This window comes from Cydia pomonella, chromosome 11 (assembly GCF_033807575.1).
Source record: "Cydia pomonella isolate Wapato2018A chromosome 11, ilCydPomo1, whole genome shotgun sequence".
NCBI classification, from domain to species: Eukaryota; Metazoa; Arthropoda; class Insecta; order Lepidoptera; family Tortricidae; genus Cydia; species Cydia pomonella.
The window spans coordinates 4,216,607-4,240,571 of NC_084713.1; the positions used below are offsets into that span (position 1 = coordinate 4,216,607).

At 34.8% G+C, this 23,965-nt stretch overlaps 1 protein-coding gene and 1 long non-coding RNA gene across 2 annotated transcripts in view; both read left to right on the top strand.

Moving 5' to 3' along the window:
• LOC133522666 (uncharacterized) overlaps positions 1-23,965 on the top strand; it is a 268,085-nt gene that overhangs the window by 170,999 nt on the left and 73,121 nt on the right. The gene's annotated exons all lie outside the window — the stretch shown is intronic.
• The window catches only part of LOC133522665 (uncharacterized), a 115,031-nt gene that overhangs the window by 24,306 nt on the left and 66,760 nt on the right, over positions 1-23,965 (top strand). The window contains exon 2 of the mRNA XM_061858055.1: positions 14,948-15,236. Within this exon, the coding sequence (XP_061714039.1) occupies positions 15,057-15,236 (180 nt within the window). The 5' untranslated portion in view covers positions 14,948-15,056. The remainder of the gene's footprint in view (positions 1-14,947; positions 15,237-23,965) is intronic.

The following is a 23,965-nucleotide window of genomic DNA, read 5'->3' on the forward strand; positions in this document are numbered from 1 at the left end:
GAAATCAATATGATTTTTAAAAATTCAAACTACGCATAGCATTTTTCACCTTTTCACCAGTTTCACCTTGGTACAGTCAGCATCTATTAGGTAGTGACAGCCAAATTGGCCAAAATATATGTGTACAGTCAGCCCCGATATTAGCAGAACGCGCCAAAAAAAATTTTTATACCACGACGGTGGCTAACAAGTATACGGCCCGCCTCATAGGCTCACGGCCAGTAAGCAGTAACTGTAGAAAAATATCTGCCACCCTGGAATACTTTTCCAAATAGAGATAACTCTCTACAGTTCGCGTTCAAAAGTATCTATTTAAATCTAATTATTCTACATAATAGAGTTCATCATCCGCCCAGTCCTACTATATGGTAGCGAGACCTGGCCTGTCCTCGGAAGACATGTCCAGCAGCTTCACGTCACCGAAATGAAGATGTTGCGATGGATGTGTGGCAATACGCGATTAGATCGCATACGTAACGAACACATCCGTGGCAGCCTTGGAATTCGTGACGTAGGGGATAAGCTGCAGGAAAGTCGCCTCCGATGGTATGGCCATATAAGCCGCAGACCAGTAGACTACGTCGGAAATAGATTCCTCAACCTCACTGTCCAAGGCCCTAGATCACGCGGCCGCGGTAGGTCTAAGAAGCGCTGGCCTAAGAAGTGTGAGGTCATGAGAGCGGACATGGAAGAGAACAATCTCACATCTGAGGATGCCGAAGACCGGGCAAAGTGGAGAAGATTAAGTAGGAAAGCGGACCCTGGCGCTAGGCTGGGAAAACGTTAGGTTGAAGAAGAAGAAGAAGAATAGAGTTCTGTCGTTCTTAGTCAAACGGTTACACGATATCAGATACGTTAATTATGGTGAATGGCGCGTGGCTATGATTCGCTAGTTTTTATTTTAATTGAATATCGTATGAATTGTCTCAAATGATTTTTACGCCTCAGACCCTAATCTGTTAAACAAAAGCCTTTGTATCTTTTATGGAGAGGCGCCTTAGACGCATGCAAAGTAACCATCTCGCTAAAAAGCAACTATCGTGATAGTATTAAGGTTCAAATTTATGTAACAACTCATCCTGAGATACAAGTTTGGGTAATGTAGGACGACCGGTCACCTGTGTGTGGCATGTCAAATAACAGAATGAGTCGTTTTATGACTGAACTATATAAATAGGACGGTAAAATTTCTTTTTAAATGAGTGTGTTCCCGATCAGTCAGTAGCTGTAGAATTGGTTACCGCTGCACAAAAGAAAGGCTTTGATTAGGGTCTGTGGCTTAAAAAACATTTGAGAAAATTCATACTTTATTTCCCCCATCTCTATTTCATTTACCGTACCGTACCGTACCCCATTTCATTTGCCATGGCGGGATTAGACGTAAACAATACAAGTAGTGACAATAAAAGATATTCGGCAAACTTTTTTTGCGGCGTCGTGTGTTATATGAAACTGTTCAGTAGGTATTGATCCTTTTGTGTTATTATTTGACCACACGCTGGGTTTGAAGAGCAGAGCTCGTAAAGCAATTGTTAAACAATAGATCAACATTATGGTTCTCTTTGTGCATTTTCAAGTGGGATCCCGTCATGGCAACTGGCATGGCAATATTTAACTATGGCCGTCACTATCTATTTGATGCTGAATATACAATAATTGTTTCCTTAGTTTCTCGCTGTCTCTTATAATCAGCGTTATGATTAATTCCGGCCACAATAACAGCTGTCAACTTCGTTGTTATCGCTGGTGTGTTTACATTTAGCCAACCACGTAACCAATCTTGTTGATGTATTGTCAATAAAATTAAATGCTAATCCATAACCGTGTAACGTAATAGGACACCAATGGAATAATTAAGAGGAAGGTGGACGGTCATTTCTCTGTACAAGTACCAATTTTCTTTATAAAAAAATAGCAATACGGAGAACATTTTTATATAGGCATTTACACATTTTTTTATGTTTTATTAATTATAAGTATTAAGAGGATTAAAAATCTACATGCTTTCGTCGGTTCTTCGCAACGATATGTTTCGCATAGTTTTATGAAATCGCTATATTGGTATAGTGTTTTAAGTTACTTTAGGTGTGATACTCCTTTTATATTATATATTACCTACCTACGTTTAAGAGGCAGAATGTTTTGTCAGAACGTTTTTTTAGCCTGCAAAATGAAGCCCTTGTACCGAAACTCAAAATACCATTGACATATATCTAAGGACGGGCCTTACGGGCAATAAGAATGGTGCTAGTTCAGCGGTGTCAAGCATACGAATTCGAGCTAATCGTGCAGTCTTACGCCACGCGATTGCTTGACGAGTCGCATTACGCGCGTGATTGGTCGCTACTAGTTGCGTTAGACTGCACAATTGGCTCGCATTCGTGTGCGTGACATCGCTGTACTGGCCCCATTCTTATTGTCGTAAGGCTAGTCCTTAGATATATGTCAATGAAAAATACAAATATATTAAGGTATATCGACATATATCCTGATTCAGGTTCAACAACTTGTAACGGTTTTGATCTTATTACAATACGTTTTCGAAGACGCGCTGATGGGTGCATACGAAATGAAGTGAAAGTTTTGCATGTTATGCACACCGATCACCATGATCATCACGGTGGTATCAAAACTATATAGTTCAAACACGTAATAAGCTGTATGTCTGAATCGGGTTCATAGTAGCTTCATGTAATGAAGAGATGAACAATTATGGATAATGTCGGAACCAATAACTCAAACTTAAAGTAGCTGTCAAGCTCGTTTTAAGGTGACTGCTTCCTTGAACTTGAATATTATATCAACATATAAATTAGGTATAACACGTGTACGGTTTCTACTTGCCATACAAGGTGAAATTTTAACCTCCAGCCATACTCTGCATAGTGAATTTATAGATAGGCCATACTGAACAACTTTTACTCCCATAGATCCAATGCCGAAAACGGGGAAAAAATGGCTATTTCATACATCCGGCTGATGTGATGCCGCTCATGACGAAATCGCGAAAAATGACACTACGCAGAGTATGGCTGGTGGTTAAAATTTCCCCTGTATTTATTTGCTAATTAAAGTAGGATGAATAAGATTCTTCTTTCCAATTTTATCTTTCATCGCCAATCCCTCGCAACGCTTATCTGCCATAAGCCGAAACTTTATACCACTTTATCCAGTTCGGAAAGGCAGCAAAAACGCGCAATATTCCAACGTAGTTACTTTTTTACTTCGAATGATAGCATAGTTCCATGTAACGTTTATCGCGGACGCATCTCAGTTTTTCCGCGGCTTGAACTCTCGCAATCTTCCCTTGGAGGTTTTAAGCTGGCGACTCGTCCGTTTTAGATAGTTATCTTAAGATAGTCGAGAAAAAACACTAGCCAGTTGCCACAATGGGGCCTAGGGAAAAACTAGTAAGTTAAAAACATTATATAGATATGACTTAGGAATTCGATAGTTTGTCGATTTGTTTTATTTTTAACATTATCAAAACGAGCGTTTCTTTTTTTGCCAGTATATTGTGTGACTTTTTTGCCACTTTTGTGTTATTTTCTAAGCCCTTTTAAATAAGAACTTTTTTTAAACTTCCGTTTTGTTACCGCTATACAAAGTATATGGAATAATTGCAACACAATAGGAAATAAACTGTGGGATACTTTTTATCCCATTAGGATAGAGAGACCTCGTAACTTTGAGTAGAAATAACACATGATTTATGAAAAAATACACAATTTATAAAGTGGCATTTTTTTAAGAAACGCTCAATTATAAACTGAAATAATTTTGAACCGGTATCTTCAGCTTTCAATAATTACCCATAAGCTCTAGTCCACCACCTAGGAGTTTTCATTGAACATTTGCAGATATGGAAGTTTTGAAACTCAATTTGCGAATTAGGTACATAAGTTCATGTGTTGAATAAAATGTTTCCGTATATATTAGATAAAAAACTAGCGTATTAAGCCATAGATATTCCATAAATGTAACAACCGATATTTACAAAATACTATCACAGTTTTGAACCAACAATTTTTCGTGATAAAGTATCCACTTTGTTAATAAAACATAAGTGATTTAGTTATTCAAACTAATGCGGAACTTCTATCACGGCTGCGGCTCATTGAACAAAGCCATTAAATAGATGAACAGTGTTAATATACGTAGACTCACGAAACGAAACTCGTGTGTAAACTTTTGGAAGCACACAGCTTTCAAACTTAAGTACGCACTTTAAACACAAGCGAACATGGCTTAGAAATACGATCGTATTCCCTCTAAGTGCCCATATCTTTACTTTTTACTTTACGAACACTCTCTCTAAGTATTTATATGCCTGTCTAAAGTAAACCTCTGGTTTGCATCCTAATGAAGGAATGTTATTCGTTTCTTACACAACTTATTTATTTCAAACCGCAGATGTTTCTGCATATTTTATAAGGTATTCAAAACACGAGGTATCTAATTTTTTTTTTTAATTTTAAAAATATTTATTGACAATAACAATATACATAATGGATATATACAGATGGTATCTAATTAGGTAAATAAATAAAAATATGAACTAATCTTACACAAATCGACCTGACCCATAAGCCCAATAATAAATAATATTATATATAGTAAAATAGACAGTTAAATTCATAAGAAACATTTATAACTTAATAATTAATATAAGTGATAAGTACACACACATATATGTCCTTACAAGGATTCATACCCTACCTTCAGCTTTGTAGACAGGGCACTAGCCTAGGCGTTACACAGATTAAATAAATACACACATTATGTTAGTCATAAATACAGACTATAAGACTTAAATACTGTCAATACGAGTATCATAAGAATCTACACCCTCTAGGTATTTTATACCTTCAATATTTTTTCAGCTGCAAACTAGATATGCTTACATCCTCGTGCGTCCTTCCGCCGTAAGAGCCTCAAGATAGGATCAGAAAATCGCGTCAGCGTATAAGGGATTAGCCTGCCCCGAGGATTAACGCGAGATGGCTGATTTGGCACGATCTCCTGCTAATGGATATAACTTAATTATGTACTCGGGTGTTTTTGTAGGGGACGTGTCATCTCAGTTTGCCGAGCCGTGTGTGCTCATTAAACTGAGTCGTTAACTTTGTTTACGTTGTGAAGGTCGTAGGTTATCCGGCTCGAAGGACCAATTATTTAGGATTTTGTTTGTGATAGACACCAATTATTTAGGTTTTTAAGGCATACCGATTTTTATTTTATGTATTAATATGAGACTAGGTAATTACAATTTTAAAATATCGATATTCACGATTGAAGACTAAATACGGAAAATAGGTACTTTTTTCAACATCACATTCTGTAGAAATGAATATAAATTGGAGATGTGAAAAGTTTTTGTTTGATATGAAAATGAAAAGTTGAAAAGGGATAAGATATCTATAACAGTCAGTCGGTAAGGAAACGAGAGCAACTATGTATAGGTACGTTCAAACTTTAAGGGGGTCGCTAACGCCAATGACCTTCGATCTGAATCCCTTAGTTTTCTCATGTTTTTTGTAGCTAATCATATTAACAGCAATGGCTGTAAGCAATATCTCCTTCAAAGTTCACTGTCTTTGAGATATTTCAAATCAAATTTGAACAATTTTAGGTCAAAAAACTGGTTTATTGGTCATAACTTTTGTGTTAGTTAGTTTTAAAATTAAAATCTCTGGCCAGTTTTAAGAGACGTCAAAGACGAACCCAAATGTGTAGATTTCTTACATATAAAATCCTTCACAGCAATTGAGTAACAAAAAAAGTGTTTTTTAGACAATTAAAAAAAAAAAGTATTCATTTCTTTCAAAATTCAGCAGACCAGAATGGAGATAAAAAATTGAAGAACCGATAGCCGTTTGTCTTATAATTCTATCTATAGTGCAAATGTAGGAGTAACGACTCAAAACTAGTCGAAAATCGATGAATACCGGAGGCAGCGCCTTAATTGATGACCCGTCTACAGTTCAAGCTAATTCGGCTATCAATACTAACGCTATGACATCTTTAATGTAAAGTAAAACCCTTAATGGTTCAACAATTAAAGTCCGTGGCAGTAAAATTGCCCAGTAAGTACCCAGAAAATAAGCAGCGTTTGGAATGTAGTACAATAATAACTTCTACCTACAGTGATGACAAATTGCTAAGTTAATGTGTTCTTAGTAACCTTTGTGTAGTACAAAAACATTGGGTGCCTAAAACAATTAGGAACAAGAAACCCTCGCGATGACTAGACGGTACTTTCATTTAAGGTTAATTTTAGTAGAACCTTGTAGTGAAGTAGGAGGGTAGAGATATGACAATGGAAGAATTAGTGGGAATGTTAAATAGAACAATAGAAATAGTCTGTTACATGTGTTGCTTTCGAGATTTTAGACATTGGTTTCGGCGTTTTGTTGAAGTTACATTTCGAGATAAAAAGTTAGCTGTTGAGTTTACAACGTTGAAAAATAAGAATGAAACGTCAATTTATTTGGTATTGTTTCTCTTTTGAGTGCACCTGTTATAAGAAACAAAATAAAATAAATTGCAATACGATGGTTAACATCTATTTTTAAGGAAATAATACACGAAGTGCCTTTGATACTACTATTAGAACAAATTAAATTATTTTCAGAAAATATTTTATTTTTATATTTTTGTTTTTGCGGTATTTGAGATAGTTGGATATGTTGTACACAGACTTTAGAAAACTTTAACCTTTAGATAAATAACCTTTTAGAAACATGGATAAATTATAATCGTGATTTGTAGGTTAGAAAGGGAGACGTGTAAAAGAACTTAGTAAATAAATGTGTAAAGCTTTGTTTGATAGATTACCTGCGTTAGTAAACTAATAAATAAAACTAGTGGTTCTGTGAGCTGTAGACCTCGCAATAAGATTGATTAGCTTAAAACATGTAAAAACAAAAATACTTCATTAAGTCATATATATGTATGTATATATATGTATATTGACCACCGGTTTGGCCTAGTGGGTAATAGTGACACAGTGACCCTGCCTACGAAGCCGATGGTCCCCGGTTCAAATCCTGGTAAGGGCATTTATTCGTGTGATGAGCACGGATATTTGTTCCTGTTCACATGTTTTCTATGTATTTAAGTATTTATAAATATTTATATATTATTTAAATCGTTGTCTAAGTACCCTCAACACAAGCCTTATTGAGCTTACTGTGGGACTTAGTCAATTTGTGCCATAATGTCCTATAATATTTATTTATTATCACAGAGTACTCACAATGGTCTTAAGCGGAATACGGCCTGATTCGAACTTTAAGATACGTCAAATATTTCCTAAAGATACGATATGGATTGGATATGTTGCTGTCAAAAGTGGCGTTTTTGTTTGAAGCAAGTTCATTTTCGTGTCGAAAATGAATTGCTTCAAACAAAAACTAATAATATATAAATATTTATAAATATAAATAAACAAACAAAAATAATATATAAATATTTATAAATATTTATATATTATTTAAATCGTTGTCTAAGTACCCTCAACACAAGCCTTATTGAGCTTCCTGTGGGACTTAGTCAATTTGTGCCATAATGTCCTATAATATTTATTTATTATCACAGAGTACTCACAATGGTCTTAAGCGGAATACGGCCTGATTCGAACTTTAAGATACGTCAAATATTTCCTCGACACTGATGTATCTAATCCATATCGTTTGGCAAATGTTTGACGTATCTGAAAGTTCGAATCGGGTCGATAGACCCTTATGGCACTAAGTCCTTTATGCCAATTTCTACCATTTTTAGGGTTCCGTACCTCGAAAGGAAAAAACGGAACCCTTATACGATCACTTTGTTGTCCGTCCGTCCGTCTGTCTGTCAAGACCCTTTTTCTCAGGAACGGGTGGAGGTATCAAGCTGGAATGTATATCAAATACTCAGGTCTACTGTCTCTTGGAGCTGCGAAAAAATCAAACTAAGCCAACGCAATCAAAAGCTACACCCGTTTATGCCGCAAATTTCTGCAATTTTTCGACACTCGCACGAGAATCAAAACCTACAGGGTACTTCCCGTGAACTAAGAATCTTGAAATTTGGTACGAAGTAACGTCTTATAGCACAGATAAAGGAAAAATTGCGAAAACCGTAAATTTTTAGTTACATCATATAATAATATTATATACCTACAGATTTGCACGAAACCCTCGGTGTGCGAGTCCAACTCGCACTTGGCCGGTTTTTATTTTTCTTTAATTTTGCGTTCATTACCCCTAGTGTAAATTCAATCGACATCATAACGTGACGAACGCGTTTGCGTTAAGTCTCATTTTGTATAGGATTTTGAGTTTCCAAAACGTCCCGCTTGGCGCGCTCTTTCTAAATCACATACAAAATGAGACTAAACGCAAACGCGTACGTCACGTTTCGAAATCGAATTTATTTACACTAGGGGTACAGATACGCTACTGACTGACACTGCCTCACTTATTTTAATCGTCTACGTTTTACCCGGCAGCATTTTTAAAATTTACGCAAAAGATGCTCTCACTTGCCTACGTTCAATTATTCCAATTGATATGTTTTTCCTGGAACCGTTATTCGTTTAAAAAGAGAATATAATAGGGATCTTTGAAAGTGAAATCTTTTGAAGCTTTATAAATATAATGATTTTATATACATTGAAAATGTTGAATTTGAGTTGATAGGGAAAATTTATGTTGTTTTTCCACCCGGGTGATCTTTGACTTATAGCCTAAATAATTTATAATCAAGCCACGTGATTCAGTCTCTCATTTAATATAAAGTTTATTTAAATATTATCGTAATTGTAATTTAGGGAAAATTAAGATAAAGGTTAGGTTTAAGGTCAAGTTAGTTACATGAAGATTATTGATAGCGAGCCAAATGCACTGATGTCTTAGTATTAATTATGTTGGTAAACCTATTTTTCATCACACTTGCTCGAAAAAGATATTATTTCATGCAGGTGTACTGAAGGACAAAAGCCTGTATTGTTCCCGCGGGAGTTATGGATTGTGAAAAGAAAAGCTCTAACCCCCTAGAGAGTTATAGCTCTTTTATTGTCACTTATTCATACAAAACAAGTAGCATTAATGATTTTTACTTTTAAAATACTGACGTTTATAATTTAATATTTTTGTTTATGTTTAAAATTATTTCATTTGATTAATTTAACAGCCATTTAAAATATATTTACATAATTTTCAATCGTGGCTGAATGCCGAATAGGTCTGTGCCCTCGATGCCTAGCCTGTCAAGAACTTACTAAATGGCGGACGAATGTTAGATATTAAGATTTATTTCGCTTAAAATTTTGTTTTTTCTTTGGAAGTGTGATAAAAAACATTGTGTGTAACTCCGGGGGTAAGAATATTATAAACCCGGGTCTTTGATTTCCTCCAGCCTACGGCCTGTCCTGTCGGGAATTACTACCCTCGTGCCCAAAATTTCACTTACCTCCCTCGTTGCACATGCACAATGTACTATTATGGGGTATAAGTACTCCAAAATTAAAGCGCTTAAATTGTACAAGTATAGTAAATACTTTTTGCGTCTAGGTATAACTGAACTGAGAGAAAGAAATAAAGCTTATTATGTTCAACAGCGAGGGTAATAAAGATAAATGGTATACGAAAATTAACCAACAAAAATTGGTTCATTCGTAGGTAATGAAATAAATACGGAAGTATGTTTTGTGCTCCTTATGTATGAGTATAATCTAACTTTACTTATATAATATCATTGGTATTAGTCAATATTGGTATTGGGAAAATCAATGTACTTACATAAGACCAGTCGCTTACTCCAACTACCTACCCCCAAATGTATTGGGTAATGTCAAAATCGTGTTTTCCTAATGAGTCTTTCCCAGTATTGACGTCACCCCAACGGGGAAACTATATTGAAATATAAATATATGGTACAACACACAAAAAATGCATTTACAAAAAGCTTAAGTTGAAATACCAAATTTTGGCCTTCGCTTTTTAAAATTCTCGCGCCATATTTTACCCCATAGAACGCTGCCATAAGTCCTGACTGTAATCCGCACTCCAAGTAACGTGCATTGGTTTGTTTCTTTCATAACAAATATACGCATTTGGATGAACTAGTAATTAACCAAACAGGAGTGCTTAAATGACCAAACGATGATGAATGGGAATTTAATTTCTGCTCCCATATTGCGTGTGTCAGATCATTTGTCCGGATACAAGCGGTGGGTAATGTGGCAGATAATGTGCTGAGTCGTTTCGCAAAAATCAAGCACCACAGTACTATGCGAATAGATTTTAGAAATTATAGGTACTTTTAAACTTAGAGTAACTTTATATTAGAGACCATTTAAGATAACTTTGCACTGAAAAAAGTGTGGGAGGGTCATGATAAGTCCCATATTTTCATAGAAATTTGACATTTTATCATTCATGTCAGTTTCACACTTTGCAAATGCCAGTGCAATGCAGAGTTAACTTAGATCGATTCTGATATAAGTTTATTATGTTCGAATTTTAGTATCGTTTTAAGTAAATATGATGGATAAAGTAAGTGTTTAAGGAAAATTTTAAATTGTACTCGCTGTTTCGGGTAAGTCCGGTGCTATGGAAAAGTAAATTTTTTCGAGCGTATGTATGTATGTCAATTTCTTTAGCGCGCCCTACAGCCCAAACTGCTCTACTATTTGTGACATTTGAGGTATCTTTGCATTCTTCAGAATAGTGGCAGGCAATATAATTTTTTAAAATGGCGCCTGCAAATGAAAAAAGGGTGGGTTGTTTTCTTCTCTTACCTAAAGCTAGTGAATACCATTTCAAAATTATATGTAAAGTATCTTTAGAGTCAAGTAGAAAAGCTTTGTGTGTTTTATTTTTTGTACGCTGGCTCTAAAGTACGGCCGGCGTTAATTAAGCAGCAGCTTCGATAAATAATGTTTTTTTGGTCTAATTATACCCTGTATTTTTAGGTATTTAAATAAAACTAAACAAAATCTACCCTTAAATGGCTCCTTAAGCCAGTTGAGGTTAGATGAAAACATTACAATGATCAAGTAATGTAGGTTAAAGTCAGGTCGTTGAGTGACAGAACCAGGCGGTTTTGTATTTGGTTTGTTAACCAAGAAATGTTAAAACTACCTGAAAATGTACAAACTTGTGTACTTTTATTTTATTACCTAAAGATACAGAATATAGGCGTTTTTATATGCCTTATTATATACTACACTACAAGTGTCTGACTGATTCAAATTGCGGCAGTAAGGCGGCATCGAACGTGAATGAATGAATAAAATTTTATCAACGATTTCAAGACAGTTTTAGTCAAAACCACAGCATTAATGTCGGACCAGTAACACAGCGGCAGTTGCCACCTGAATTTCACATTATTGTTAATAACGCAAGTTAAAAGATGACATATACGGGAAAAGTGTTGAGCAGGCTGAAGTATACTTTAAAAAGACCGAATTAAAATCCGAAAAAGAAAATAAGGAAAGGATACAAAAATTGTTGTCGTCCTGCTGACGCTTAGTATGCAGTGTGACTGCGTTGAAACAAGGGCAAGATGAATCGTCTTGTCAATCACACGTCGCGATAATGGACCAGACAGGTTATTTTGTGAGAAAAACGGATTTTCTTTCTGACTATATTAACTCTGGATTACTATTTATTTAAACTGGATACTTTATTATTTTATTTATAAACTTTATTGCGTATCAAAGAAGGAACAAATGATGGACTTAATTGCATGGCATTCTCCAGTCAACCATAGGACCAAATGGAGAAATGACAAGGTAGGTGCAGTGATGAGCGTTTAGAAAGATAAGCAAACAAGTATTACATAATAAACACTAAACTGTACCTAATCATAATTGTAATAATAATTCCGATAATTGCTTTGCTACGTTAGAAAAATACAATTTAGCGCTGCCACTTCAGCTCTAATGAATTTTAACATAAAAATAAAAACACAAAACTACTACAACATTTTACCACCACTATAAAAAATATACCCTCACTATTTTCGTCATAAACCCTGTTTTACGGTGGACCTGTCACAGGGTATCTTTCTTGCGGTACCATTATGATATTATTATTACACATACTATACTATAAACACATATTATAGTGTAACATCAAAATAAATAATCTACTACAATCGCGAAGCGTCTGGTTGACGTAACTGGTGACCGAATAGCTGGCGGCTTCCTCGCACAACGTATCAGTATTGCGATACAACGAAGAAATGCCGCCAGCATCCTTGGTACAATGCCCCAAGGGCCTATTTAAGCTAGTTATAGTAATCCTTTGTATACATCCATTATGTACATTGTTATTGTAACTAATATTAAAGTAAAGTATTAAATATCTACAATTGGCTATTACTTGACAGTTTTTTGTAAATAATGTCAATCGATCTTGATTTTCCTGAGGATCAAATGTCTATATAGGACTTATGGCATTTAAGCAACACAAAGGTCAGAAATGAGAGTTAAAGTCTGGCGCCCGCTGATCGCGATTGAAATGCCTCTAACAAAACGATATTGTAATGTGATGTCACATTACATTAGTCTCTTGTATGGAATCAAGATCAAGAAATTTGCTATTTTGATCCTGAAATATTGCGTTTATGTAAATAGTTGTCATACAATTAATTTCTCAATAAAATGTAAAGAATCGATTGGTACCATTTTCTGTATTATTTTAGAAAGTAAAAAAAAAAAATATTTTGAGCCTTTTGAGCCTTTTTTTTATAATCTCAATATGTCTTTTTAAATCACACTTTTTTATAATGGATGACTCGTTTTCTATCCATTTAGCTAAATTTTGTTTTAACTTTCAACAGGTGTCAAGTACCCAATTTTACTTTTACCAAACTCACGCAATTTCTCATTTTAATATCACTTAAGTATACCATGGTCCTACCTTTTATCGCACTTTGATAAAGATAGGCCTCTCGAGTACGCCACATGTCACGTTCTTGAGCAAAACGTGTATAAAGCATTACTACATACTTAGTACATAATATATGCCACAGTCAGGATCTTAGAGCCCTTGTAGGTATAGGTATTAAAAAAAAAAATGAATAGAATAAAGGTGGAGAATTTAAAAAGGTAACGTACCTACTAAATATAATCATAAATTACCTTTTATGAAACGTGCCTTGCTCTCACGTACCTGCCCATTTCCACGTTGAGAAAGGCGATCAAAGTAGGTACCTAATCTTATTACGTTCTGCAGTAGGTATACGTCTCCATTAATGCTTAGGACTTAACGTAGGACGAAGTCTTTTATTATTTATGAAGGCGGAAGGCCTGGGAAGGCGGCGACACCAGCACGAAAGTAAAAAATTCTGAGCGGTCAAAAGGTTGTTAGGTTAAAATCGTAAGCTAAGTTTAGGTATTTAGTCTCCATATTGCGACTGTCTAACCGGAATCCAGTTCAGTCCCAGAGTACGCCTTTCTTGGACTTCACCCTCACTAATTAGTCTACAAAAAACATCAGCTATAGTTCGTGTCATACGTACGTACGATGACACGCAGATTTGTCAAATCTAACCTCTAATAATATGACAATACGAGTCAAGGCATGCGTCTTCGTGAATGACACGACTTATCACCAAAACGGTGCATTTCAGAGAACGCATTCAGACGTTATAAAAACAGCCTGACGCCATTTAATATGCCTTTAATCTAAATGCCTTTGTTCTAGCGCTTAGCTTAAAGGTCCGTTACCAGTAGGGCTAAGATGGTCGGCTTTTTATCATTTGTCACCATGGCTGTCACGTTCTAACAAGTATGTAAGCGCGAAAGTGACGGGTATAGTGACAAGTGATAAAAATGGAACCATGCTGCCACCGCAGTTCTTTTTATGATAAATCATAAGTATGACATATAACGACCGATATTTAAATTTACCAATGATATCACCTTCGCATCGACATATATAAAATACTAAACGACAATGAAAACTGTAGTCGTCGTTTTGTATGGAAATTTACAAAATTTTACTAAATTTAAGTTCAGGTACATTTTCTCTTCAGGTTTAAACTTAAGGTGTGAACTTAATCGTCTAGTTTAATTATTAAATAAAAATACAAAAATGTTATTAAACAATAATACTTATTATAAAACTTTATTATAAAACTCTATTTACAGCTTATATATAACCAAATATTTTAAGGCTTTATGGCACATTTCAATAAGCACCCACAAAATCGCGCTCGAAGAACTTGTTTTTTTTTTATAATCCCAATAGATAAAAATCCCGGCTTTACCGAATGCTGGAAGGAACACCTATCTTGGATAAATTTCTCACGACTGAATTATTATTATTTCTATTAAAGTATATGCAAAGAACCGTGAGCTAGTTGTCTATACGTACCTAATATGTATGCATGTAGGTATACGTGAAGTTAGTCACAATCTGTCATTCGCGTTGATTGTCGTATGGAAAAACGCCTGCGCTTAAATATTAATAAATCGTTGCAAATAGTGTTCAAAACTAGTGTTTTCTTATATGCCCTAAAAATTTCTAAAGACTTGCGAGTACTTGTACAGCTTCAAATACAATAAATTCGGTGGTAAAACTGATTCACCATAGCTCCATTTACCCTACACGTGGAATAACAGGAAGGAAATTGTACGACACATGGTGAAATAGGTACTTTTCAAAAATGAGTTTATATTCTTAGCCGATTATATTTATGTGTTAATGTGGTGTAGGCGTTCGTAAGCTCTAAAGAAAACTGCTCCGATTTAACTCCCGCACCATTGTAAGCAAAAAAAGTTAAAATAGTATTATTTTTGTAATATTTACCCTCTTTTGTATATTTTCTATTTTTGATGTGTGTTACTTTAGATAATTAAACATGAAAACACTGAAAAATTATTACAAACATTTATAGGTACCTTCTATTCTAAAGTTCAAAAATTAACTTAAAATTAATTTTGTTCCAGATAAATCATGCAAAGCAGAAAACGTCACCGAAGACGAAGAACGAAACTCATTAACGTAGTCAGATAATCAATGAAAAATGTAACCTAAAGCGCTACTCATTGGTTCAAAATGCTTCGACCGGTGCTTGGCCGTTTGTCCGTTGGGGACTTGTTGGTGACAGTGTTGTTTTTGTGTAGAACAATAGTTTGTGATGGACAGTGTCCAAAGTACGCTGAGCGCCCTTTAGAGACTCGGGTGCAGGACGCTTCCATAGTGTTTAGGGCTGTGGTAGTGCAAACACATCATCAGGTGAGTTTTCATATTGAGTAGTTTATCTTAATATCCTGTGTATATTCACGTCTAAAAATATCCATACGGACACAGTGCCAAAAATATGTATACACTACCTTAATAAATATGGGCAATAAGTTCGTGTATACATATATTTGGCCCTTTGTCCGTATCGATTTTTTCAGACGTGACTCTACCTTACTGCTAGTCAGACTGGGCAGTTACCTCCTTTGTCTTTTGCCACTCATTTAGTACGTATAGTCAGACCAAGACAGTGCAAGAGTTATTTCAAACGTCAAACTTTTATGGAATATGACGTTTACTTAATACTTGCACAGACTGGGGTATCAAAATCGCTGCCGAATTAGCTTGGTCTTGTTCTAGTTAAATGTACATATTTGGCTTCATGTTTGAGATGAAAGATTTCCAACTTTATTTATAAATTTAATACAAAAGGGAACCAAGTTACGTGATCGCTTCTCCATACAAATGTAGTCGCCATTTTCCTCTCTTAGATATTATAGAAAATATTTTAACGCAAATTCAATATAGCCGCCTATATTATAAGTTCAGTGATCACACTTCGAACATAGAGGGTTGCAATAGTTCTAAAATTTTCCGTTTAGAAGATATCTTTAAAATACGCATTTACCTCAAGTGACGCATTTATCGCAGTTGACCTTTTAGAATTCGTCTTTTGCTCCCTAACTCTTAAATTAATCTAAAAATTGAAAACGTCAAACTAAGGGGCATAGCTATGGTTAACATGCAAACGATTGTGTTTAAATATTTTATCTACGAGTACGGTCACGTCTGAAAATATCGATACGAAAAAGTGCCAAAAATATGTATACACGACTTTATAGCCCATATATTAAGATAGGGTATAGGTACATATTTTTGGCACACTTTTCGTACCGATATTTTCAGACGTGACTGTACGAACCTATGTATAGAAAAGCCCTTCTATCCACTTAAATCGGTTATTACTCAACTAGGCTGTTGCTTGTCAACAATGTTTGGAAATATCGTTTGATTTTCATGACAGCGTAGTGAGTACGATAGTTGAATTAAAGTTATCGGTAAAGCCAATTCCAACCAATTGGATTATTTGGAGTCAACGTTATTTAGAATAACGTAATGGAGCGTTGCCGTTGCAGCGTAACTGCAGCATTTTTTTATATGATATAGTAGGTAAATGAGCAGGCTAATCGAATGTTTTAGTTGACACGGGCGGTCTTTCTTCTTCTTTGTCGGTCCCTCATTACTAAGGATCGTGACCACTTGGTTTTGCAGCTCCTGTGATTTGTCTCCATCGGTGTCTCCCGTAGCCCTCACTGCTTGATGGAGTTTGCCTGAGGTGGCCTTCTGTACATGGTCAGACCACCTAGTTGGCAGGGGGGCTACGGTCTTTCGCCTTCCACTTTTCCGAGCAGACTTTCTCCAAACTTTCATCACCTCTACGCATAACACGGCCAAAGTAAGATAGCAACAGATGTTGGTATATGGTGCTTTATTAGTTAGGCTATTAGCCATTTGGCAATTGTGGTCGCGCTTTTGGATTTGACAGGCACATCTAGACCGTGGTCACTCATTTTATCAAAAATATTTACAAAGACATAAACGTGACAACGTTAAGTCCAGAAAAATTCTGAAAGCTAGTAAAAAGTAAAAACCCATTATTCAAGTTTTAACGTCCGGATACTTCAAACTCCACTTCGCTCGGCATAAAAGAAAACCAACAAAGTAAACAAGAGCTATAAAATATTAAACGGGAATTTATGGTCAGTTACCAATATAGCCGCTGGTCCCGAGAGGTTTTTAACGGGATGAGTTGGTAGAATAATGAGGTTATCATTCAACGAATAAATAATATATTTCATTATTATTATTTCATTATTTATTTGTTGTAAAGTCATAATAAATCAAGATGTTATACCATAAAATACAAGTCAGTCCATGACACCCTGTAAGGGCACACAACATTAACTTAAAACTAAACAAAACAAGTCTTCTCATTTAAACATGACAATTAATAATATTACAAAAAAAAGCATGTTATAAACTATCGTCATTAAGAAAATCCTTAATCGAATAATAACATTTATCAATAAATAATTTTTCTAATTTATTTTTAAACACTGTTTCGAGTTTCTAGCTTAATATTATTGGGAATTTTATTTGTTATTAAAATACATTTATATTGGGGACTATTTTTACACATCTCTAGGTTAGTCTTTGGTAATAGTAGTTTATTTCTATACTGCGTTCTCGTGTTTTCCTTGTCTTGTTTTAATGTGATAAATATGAATGTTCCCGAACAAAAAGTGCAGCCTGTAATATATAAATACAAGGCAAGGTTAATAACCTATATTGAATAAAGTATGGGCGGCAACTGTTTGGGATACGCACATTAGCTAAGATACGAACACATTTCTTTTGCATCACAAACAGCTGGTCGGCCTCGGTGCTGTCCCCCCACAGCACCACGGCGTAGCGGAGCCATGCGTACGCATATGCGTAGTAAGCAGGTAACGCACATTTAAAATTAGTATTAGTTTTTAGTACATTAAGCGCATATATAAATTTAGACATTTTTGTTTTAATATTTTGGATATGTCCTTTCCAATTTATTCCAGAGTCTATTGTTATGCCTAATAAGTTAAATTCTGTAACTTCCTCTATCTTATATGAATTACTGTCCAAATTTAATTGTATTGGTTTTTTTTTACCGGTTTAAATTGTATAATTTTAGTTTTATTCAAATAAATTTCTAAATTATGGTCACTAAGCCATTTTCTTACCGTGGAAAAATATTTTTGAGTTGTGAATTACATTCTGAGCTATTATTGCAATTATATAAAAGGGAAACATCATCAGCAAACATAACGCAGGTAGTGTTTGTATCTAGGCTTTTTGGCAGGTCATTTATATACGCTAAAAATAGGAGACATCCACAAACGCTACCCTGGGGGATAGAACAGGTTATATTTCGCATATTAGACGTAATGGTTTTAATATCTTCGGATTCCTTATCAAAATATTCTATTTGTACGCATTGCTTACGTTTGTGAAGGTATGATTTAAACCAATTATGGGCTAGACCACGTATTCCCATGCCATTCAGTTTACAAAGTAATATTTCGTGGGATACTTTTTCGTACGCTTTTGTCATATCTAACAAGATATAAATATCGTAAAAGTAATAAGAATATACAATTAGATTACTAGAAATTCTTCGATAAATTTAAACATACATAGCCTCGTGAGAAAACACGGCAGTACAATGCATAGACAACTATTATAAGCCAGCTATCCTTCCTACTTTCCTTGGCACTTTTAGCTGATTTTTAAAGACTATTTCATCTCTGTAGGGAATAAAGTCCAGGGTTAAAAGGGTCTTTTCCTTAAAACTCATAAAATAATAATCATGGTAACTTCATTAAGATCCGTATATCCGTTTCTGAGTTACAAAGATTCAAACAACGAATAAAAAAAATCATTTATATACTACTACTAGAATAATTTTGGTGACGATAGGTATATAATAATCATTACACATGAAATAAATACGACACCACAAGAAAAGCGAAATAAAAAAGAATTTCTCCAGCACTAATGAGGGTTAATGCCATCTATTCCCCCATTCCACTCAGGTTCTTTTCCGAGAGTGTACCTGTGTTCTACCTTCGCTACGCACATTATTTCACAATGATCCTTTCACCGTAATGTTAATAATGCCACGTTAAATCAGCACTGGAAATTAATTAACGTTGCATGCGTTGCATTTCTAGGCATGATTTCATATTCAATAGTACATTTACAAGGATAATTATAACTACAATGATATTATAAATAACTTATATCATGTAATTGCGGCCCAATTCGAACAATACTTTGAATATATCACAGCGATACGATCGGTATCCGTTAGCGTAAAAAGTGACGTTTTAGTGAAGGAAACTCTTAACACTGACAGATCGGTATCCCTGTGACATCTTAGAAGCATTGTTTGAATTGGGCCGTTGGTAAATAAATTGCGCGGTGATTATCTAATAGCAGGTAGTTTTTGGAGTAACGGCCCCATTCGAACTTTAAGATAAGTCAAAAATTTCCTAAAGATACGATATGGATGTTTTTGTTTGAAAGAACGTCACTTTTGACACTGACATATATAATCCATATCGTATCTTTAGCAAATGATTGAAGTATCTTAAAATTCGAATCGGGCCGTCAGTTTTTTATATTAGATATTATATTTTTACTTCCTGAAGACTATAGCGGACGACCGCTAGTCAATACAAACGTAGTCCCATTTTCCTGCCTGGATATACACCGTGTTTTTATTGAATTTCGTTAACTTCGGGGTATCGCTAAGTACGTTTAAGGAAACTAAATGGCATAGTTAATTTCCAAAAAAAAAAAACTTTTTTTTTTTAAGTAACTAATAGTTGCATATATCGTTGTTGTAACACGGGTATTACATTTACCTCAACCAAACAATTGAAAACTGTGACATATCAATGTCATTTCGAACGTCGATCGTCCGAGATAGTACTTACGTTTAGTAGCAAATGTATGAACTCGCACTAAACACTAATCAATAAGTAAACAGGCCCTAAGGCAACTGTACACGCTCGTAAGGGCCTTATAAGATAAAAATTAATGATTGATTATCTCCGAAATGGAGTTAATTAGAATATCGGTGTCTTTGAGAAAGTTACTTAATTTAAGCTCAGGAATGCACCCTCGAAATTAACGCAAATCAAAAAAAACACGGTGTAGACTTTATGGAAAATATTGTACACAATTTATTGTATAAGAGTTAATAATAAGTTAATTATTATATAAGAGTAGGTAATGAGCAAAAAACAAATTCCAAACAAACTTTTAAGATCTAGTTAAGATTTATAATACTTATTTAAAAGTCAAAAAAGTCTAACAATGGGGCATTATCCGTGCTTAATCTTAATACACATCAAATTGCGTAAAAATATTTTTTGTGATGGCAGGTGGGCCAAAATATTAACAGAATAGTGGCCGCTTTTAGATGCAAAGATTGACAGGCGTCCGTTGGCTCGTTGGAAGGACAACTTTCGGAAGATTGAGGGTCACTTCTGGATGAGATTAGCTCAGGACCGGGATAAGCGCTGGAGGGGCTACCACAAGCCTATCGTGACGGGCTCAGGGTGACCCGGGACGCAGGCCCTTATTTGAATTTTAATGTAATATAATATAATATAATATATTGTTATTCAAATTTTAGGATGTTATTTAATTTGATTTAATTTTATTTTAATTTAATTTAATTCTTTATGTAATGTGTAAATGTATAATGTATATGGAAATAATTTTCTGGATTAAATTTCATTCATTCATTCATTCATACTCTAAGAGAGGCGTATGCTCAGCAGTGGGCAATAAAAGGCTGATATAATAATGATTAAAAATATTTTTTATAATATTAATCTCCAGAGAGGAAAACGGAGACTAGGTTTGTATAGAGAAGCGGTCATGTGAATTCGTCCTCTGTCCTCTTAACGTAGTACTAAGTAGCTTCATGAACCAAGTCATCAACTTGTCCGTAGTGGCCATAATAAATTTTTACAAGCTTTAATTAACTTGCTCTGTTAGTATGTATGGGACAAATCTTGTAAGTTAAATTTGACCCACTTCCCGGTTTCCGATGAAGCTGAAAATTTGCATACATATGTAAGTCAGGTGACAATGCAATATTATGGTACCATCAAGCTGATCTGATGATGGAGACAGGAGGTAGCCATACGAACTCTGTGATAAAACAACGGAACCTAATTGTGTTTGGGGTTTTTAGAATTGTTTCGATCAATGAGTATTAGTTGCCTGTGGAAAAAAGTACAGTCAGCGATAAAAGCTTGTACCAAAAATGAAATTTTTGCCAAAATTTTATTACCAAGTGCCTTAGTTACATAGTAGAACTGTAGCTTGTAAGAAGCTATCATTGATAACATAAATATAATTCGCAAGCTATTTTTGGATATTTGATCCCTTAGCTTACAACCCCTAATAAAAAAAGGAAACCAATTTTGCTACGGATTATTCATCGCTACGCCCTCGACCTCCGGGTTCCGGTTCTATTCATTATGTTTCCTATTTTTTGGGGTAATCTATATAATATAAATGCGCGTGTCCTGACTGACTGACTGCTTCATCAACGCAGAGCCGAAACTACAAAATATAGAAAGTTGAAATTTGCACACTAGGTTTCACTTTTATCGTGTACAAAAGATAAGAAGCTATTTTTAAACATTCGACCCCTAAGGAGGTTAAAAAGGGGTTGAACGTTTGTATTGCGTTCAAGTTTTAAGACAGAAACTTGAAACTTTGTAAAATGGTGTTATATTAAATTCGAAGAAAAGTAGATTGAGTTTTGAGTTTGAAGCTTGAAACTTCGTAAAATGGTGTTATATTAAATTCGAAGAAAAGTAGAAAAAGGGGATGAACGTTTGTACGGGGGAGAAGTATTTATTTATATTATTTTAAGCTAGGAACATGAAATTTTGAGAAGAGGTATATAAAAATATAAGAAGTTTCAGAGTTTTGGACATTCATCCCTAAAGGGGGATAAAAAGGTTATGAACGTTTGTATGGGGAACAAGTAATATTTTAATCTAGGAACATGAAATGCATTGAAAAGGTATATTAAAATACAATAAAAGTATTTTCAACGGTATTCTGAAAATTTTAAGGGAGTTGAAAGTTAGTAACGGGAACGATTTGAGTAGGGACTTGAAATTATTAAGAAGAAAAAACATTAGAAAGAACAAAAAATAATTTTAGAGCTTTTAAAAATTCAGCCCCTAACATGGTTAAAAAGGGGTTGAAAGCGGGTTTCGGGAAATAAGTCCACGTGGACGAAGATACCATAATTTAAATGGACAGTGTGTTTTTCTCCGCTTATTATCCAGTAGCAATGACCGGATGGCAAGTTTTATTTTCATTTTCGATCTCCAGTGGCAGCCCGTTACTTTCGCACTTACATACTTGTTAGTTAGAACGTGACAGGTATGGTGACAAATGATAAAGAGCCGACCATTTTAGCCATACGACAGAAAAATAATCATTTATATTTACACGTATCAAATTTGATGTGCTGCAAGCAATGCAATAATATTAATGAAGATAAAATATATGCTTTTGTGGTAAGATAGACAGAGGGCCAGTAAAGATAAAGAGTATTCTCTCCAGGCGGGTGTTATGCCTGAGGATCGAAGTCCACTTCACCATAGAGAAATTAGAAGTACATAGAATGCTCACTCCATACATCAGTATTGGTACCAAAACGTTATTATTTTCGTAGCCGACATCTAGCATCGAGTAGCGGAACTCTCAGTACTGCTACTCGAGATACATAACGCGGCAAACAAAAAGTCTAATACTCAACGATTTTCAGCTAATATTATAACCAGAGTAAGCGTAGGAGTTGAAAATAGAGTTCCGGTACAGTCAGCATCAAAAGTAGCGGATGAAACAACGCACCAAAAGTATCTGATATACCTGATAAATTTTCTAAATGTAGATAAATCTCTAAAATGTACGTCCTTAATTAAGTATATCTTTTGCAGTCTAAATTGTTCTACATTTAGAACTATCACTTTTTGTTAAGCTGTTACAGAATGGTAGATACTTTTGAAGCGTTGTTTGATCCGCTACTTTTGATGCTGACTGTACAAACCGTTGTATGGAGTGAGCACTCTTGGTATTCTTAATTCTCTTTGACTTCACAGAGAATTGGTCGGAATTTGTTTATATAGCAATTGACATTTGGAACTCCGTAAGCGTGATGTAGGTTTTCAACCAAATTGAATTCTAGGTTGTTAACGCCATCTGTTAGAACATTGTGGCATGACACAGACAGTGACAGAGGAGACGCCACACTTTCATGGAATTGAAGGAATCTCCGCCGTGCATCAAGTTTAACAATTAGCGTTTCACGTAAATCAGCGGCGTCTGATTAATGTTTCATACGTGATCGTTTGCATAATTTTATATGCAATCGTACCTAACAAAACTATCGCTGCAATCTATGCTGCCTTTGCGATCAATGTATTAAAGTGTAGTTTTTAGTCCTTATTATTTTTTAACTTGGGTTTAGTTGTTGGAATTTTTTTTCTATTTTATTCGCATCAATATTTATTTTGTTGTTTGAATAAGTAACAAAAATACATAAAAATTATGAATTATACTCTTGAACGATACATTTTATAAAAGATTTAATGAAAAACATATTGCTCTTTAGCAGTTTTATCCTTAAAAAATGATATAAGCCCACAAAGCATTAACAATGATAAAAATTTTAAATGCCGATAAAAAAACTAGCACTTTGTTTAAAAAGCTATAAAGTTGTTGCTTATCCAGAAATTCTCATATTTTTTCACAATGCCTATAATATTTTCGGATCTATTTTTATTTTATTTTTCATGGAGACTTAGCCAAATAATCATTTTATTTTATGTAATCCATGTATTTAGGATTTGCATGACGGATCTGAAGTAAATGGGAAGATCCGTGGATCCGGACCCAGATCCGGATAATTTCATACATTTTGGATCCTGTATGAAAGCCATACTTGTACTTGTGCATTACCTATGTATGTTGCTTTTACGGGATTGTAGAAATATCCGTGCATCATAACAATGATCCTGTCGTGTTAAATCAGTATTGAAGCGGCATTCCAAAATTTACATACTATGTTTTGATTTGACTTT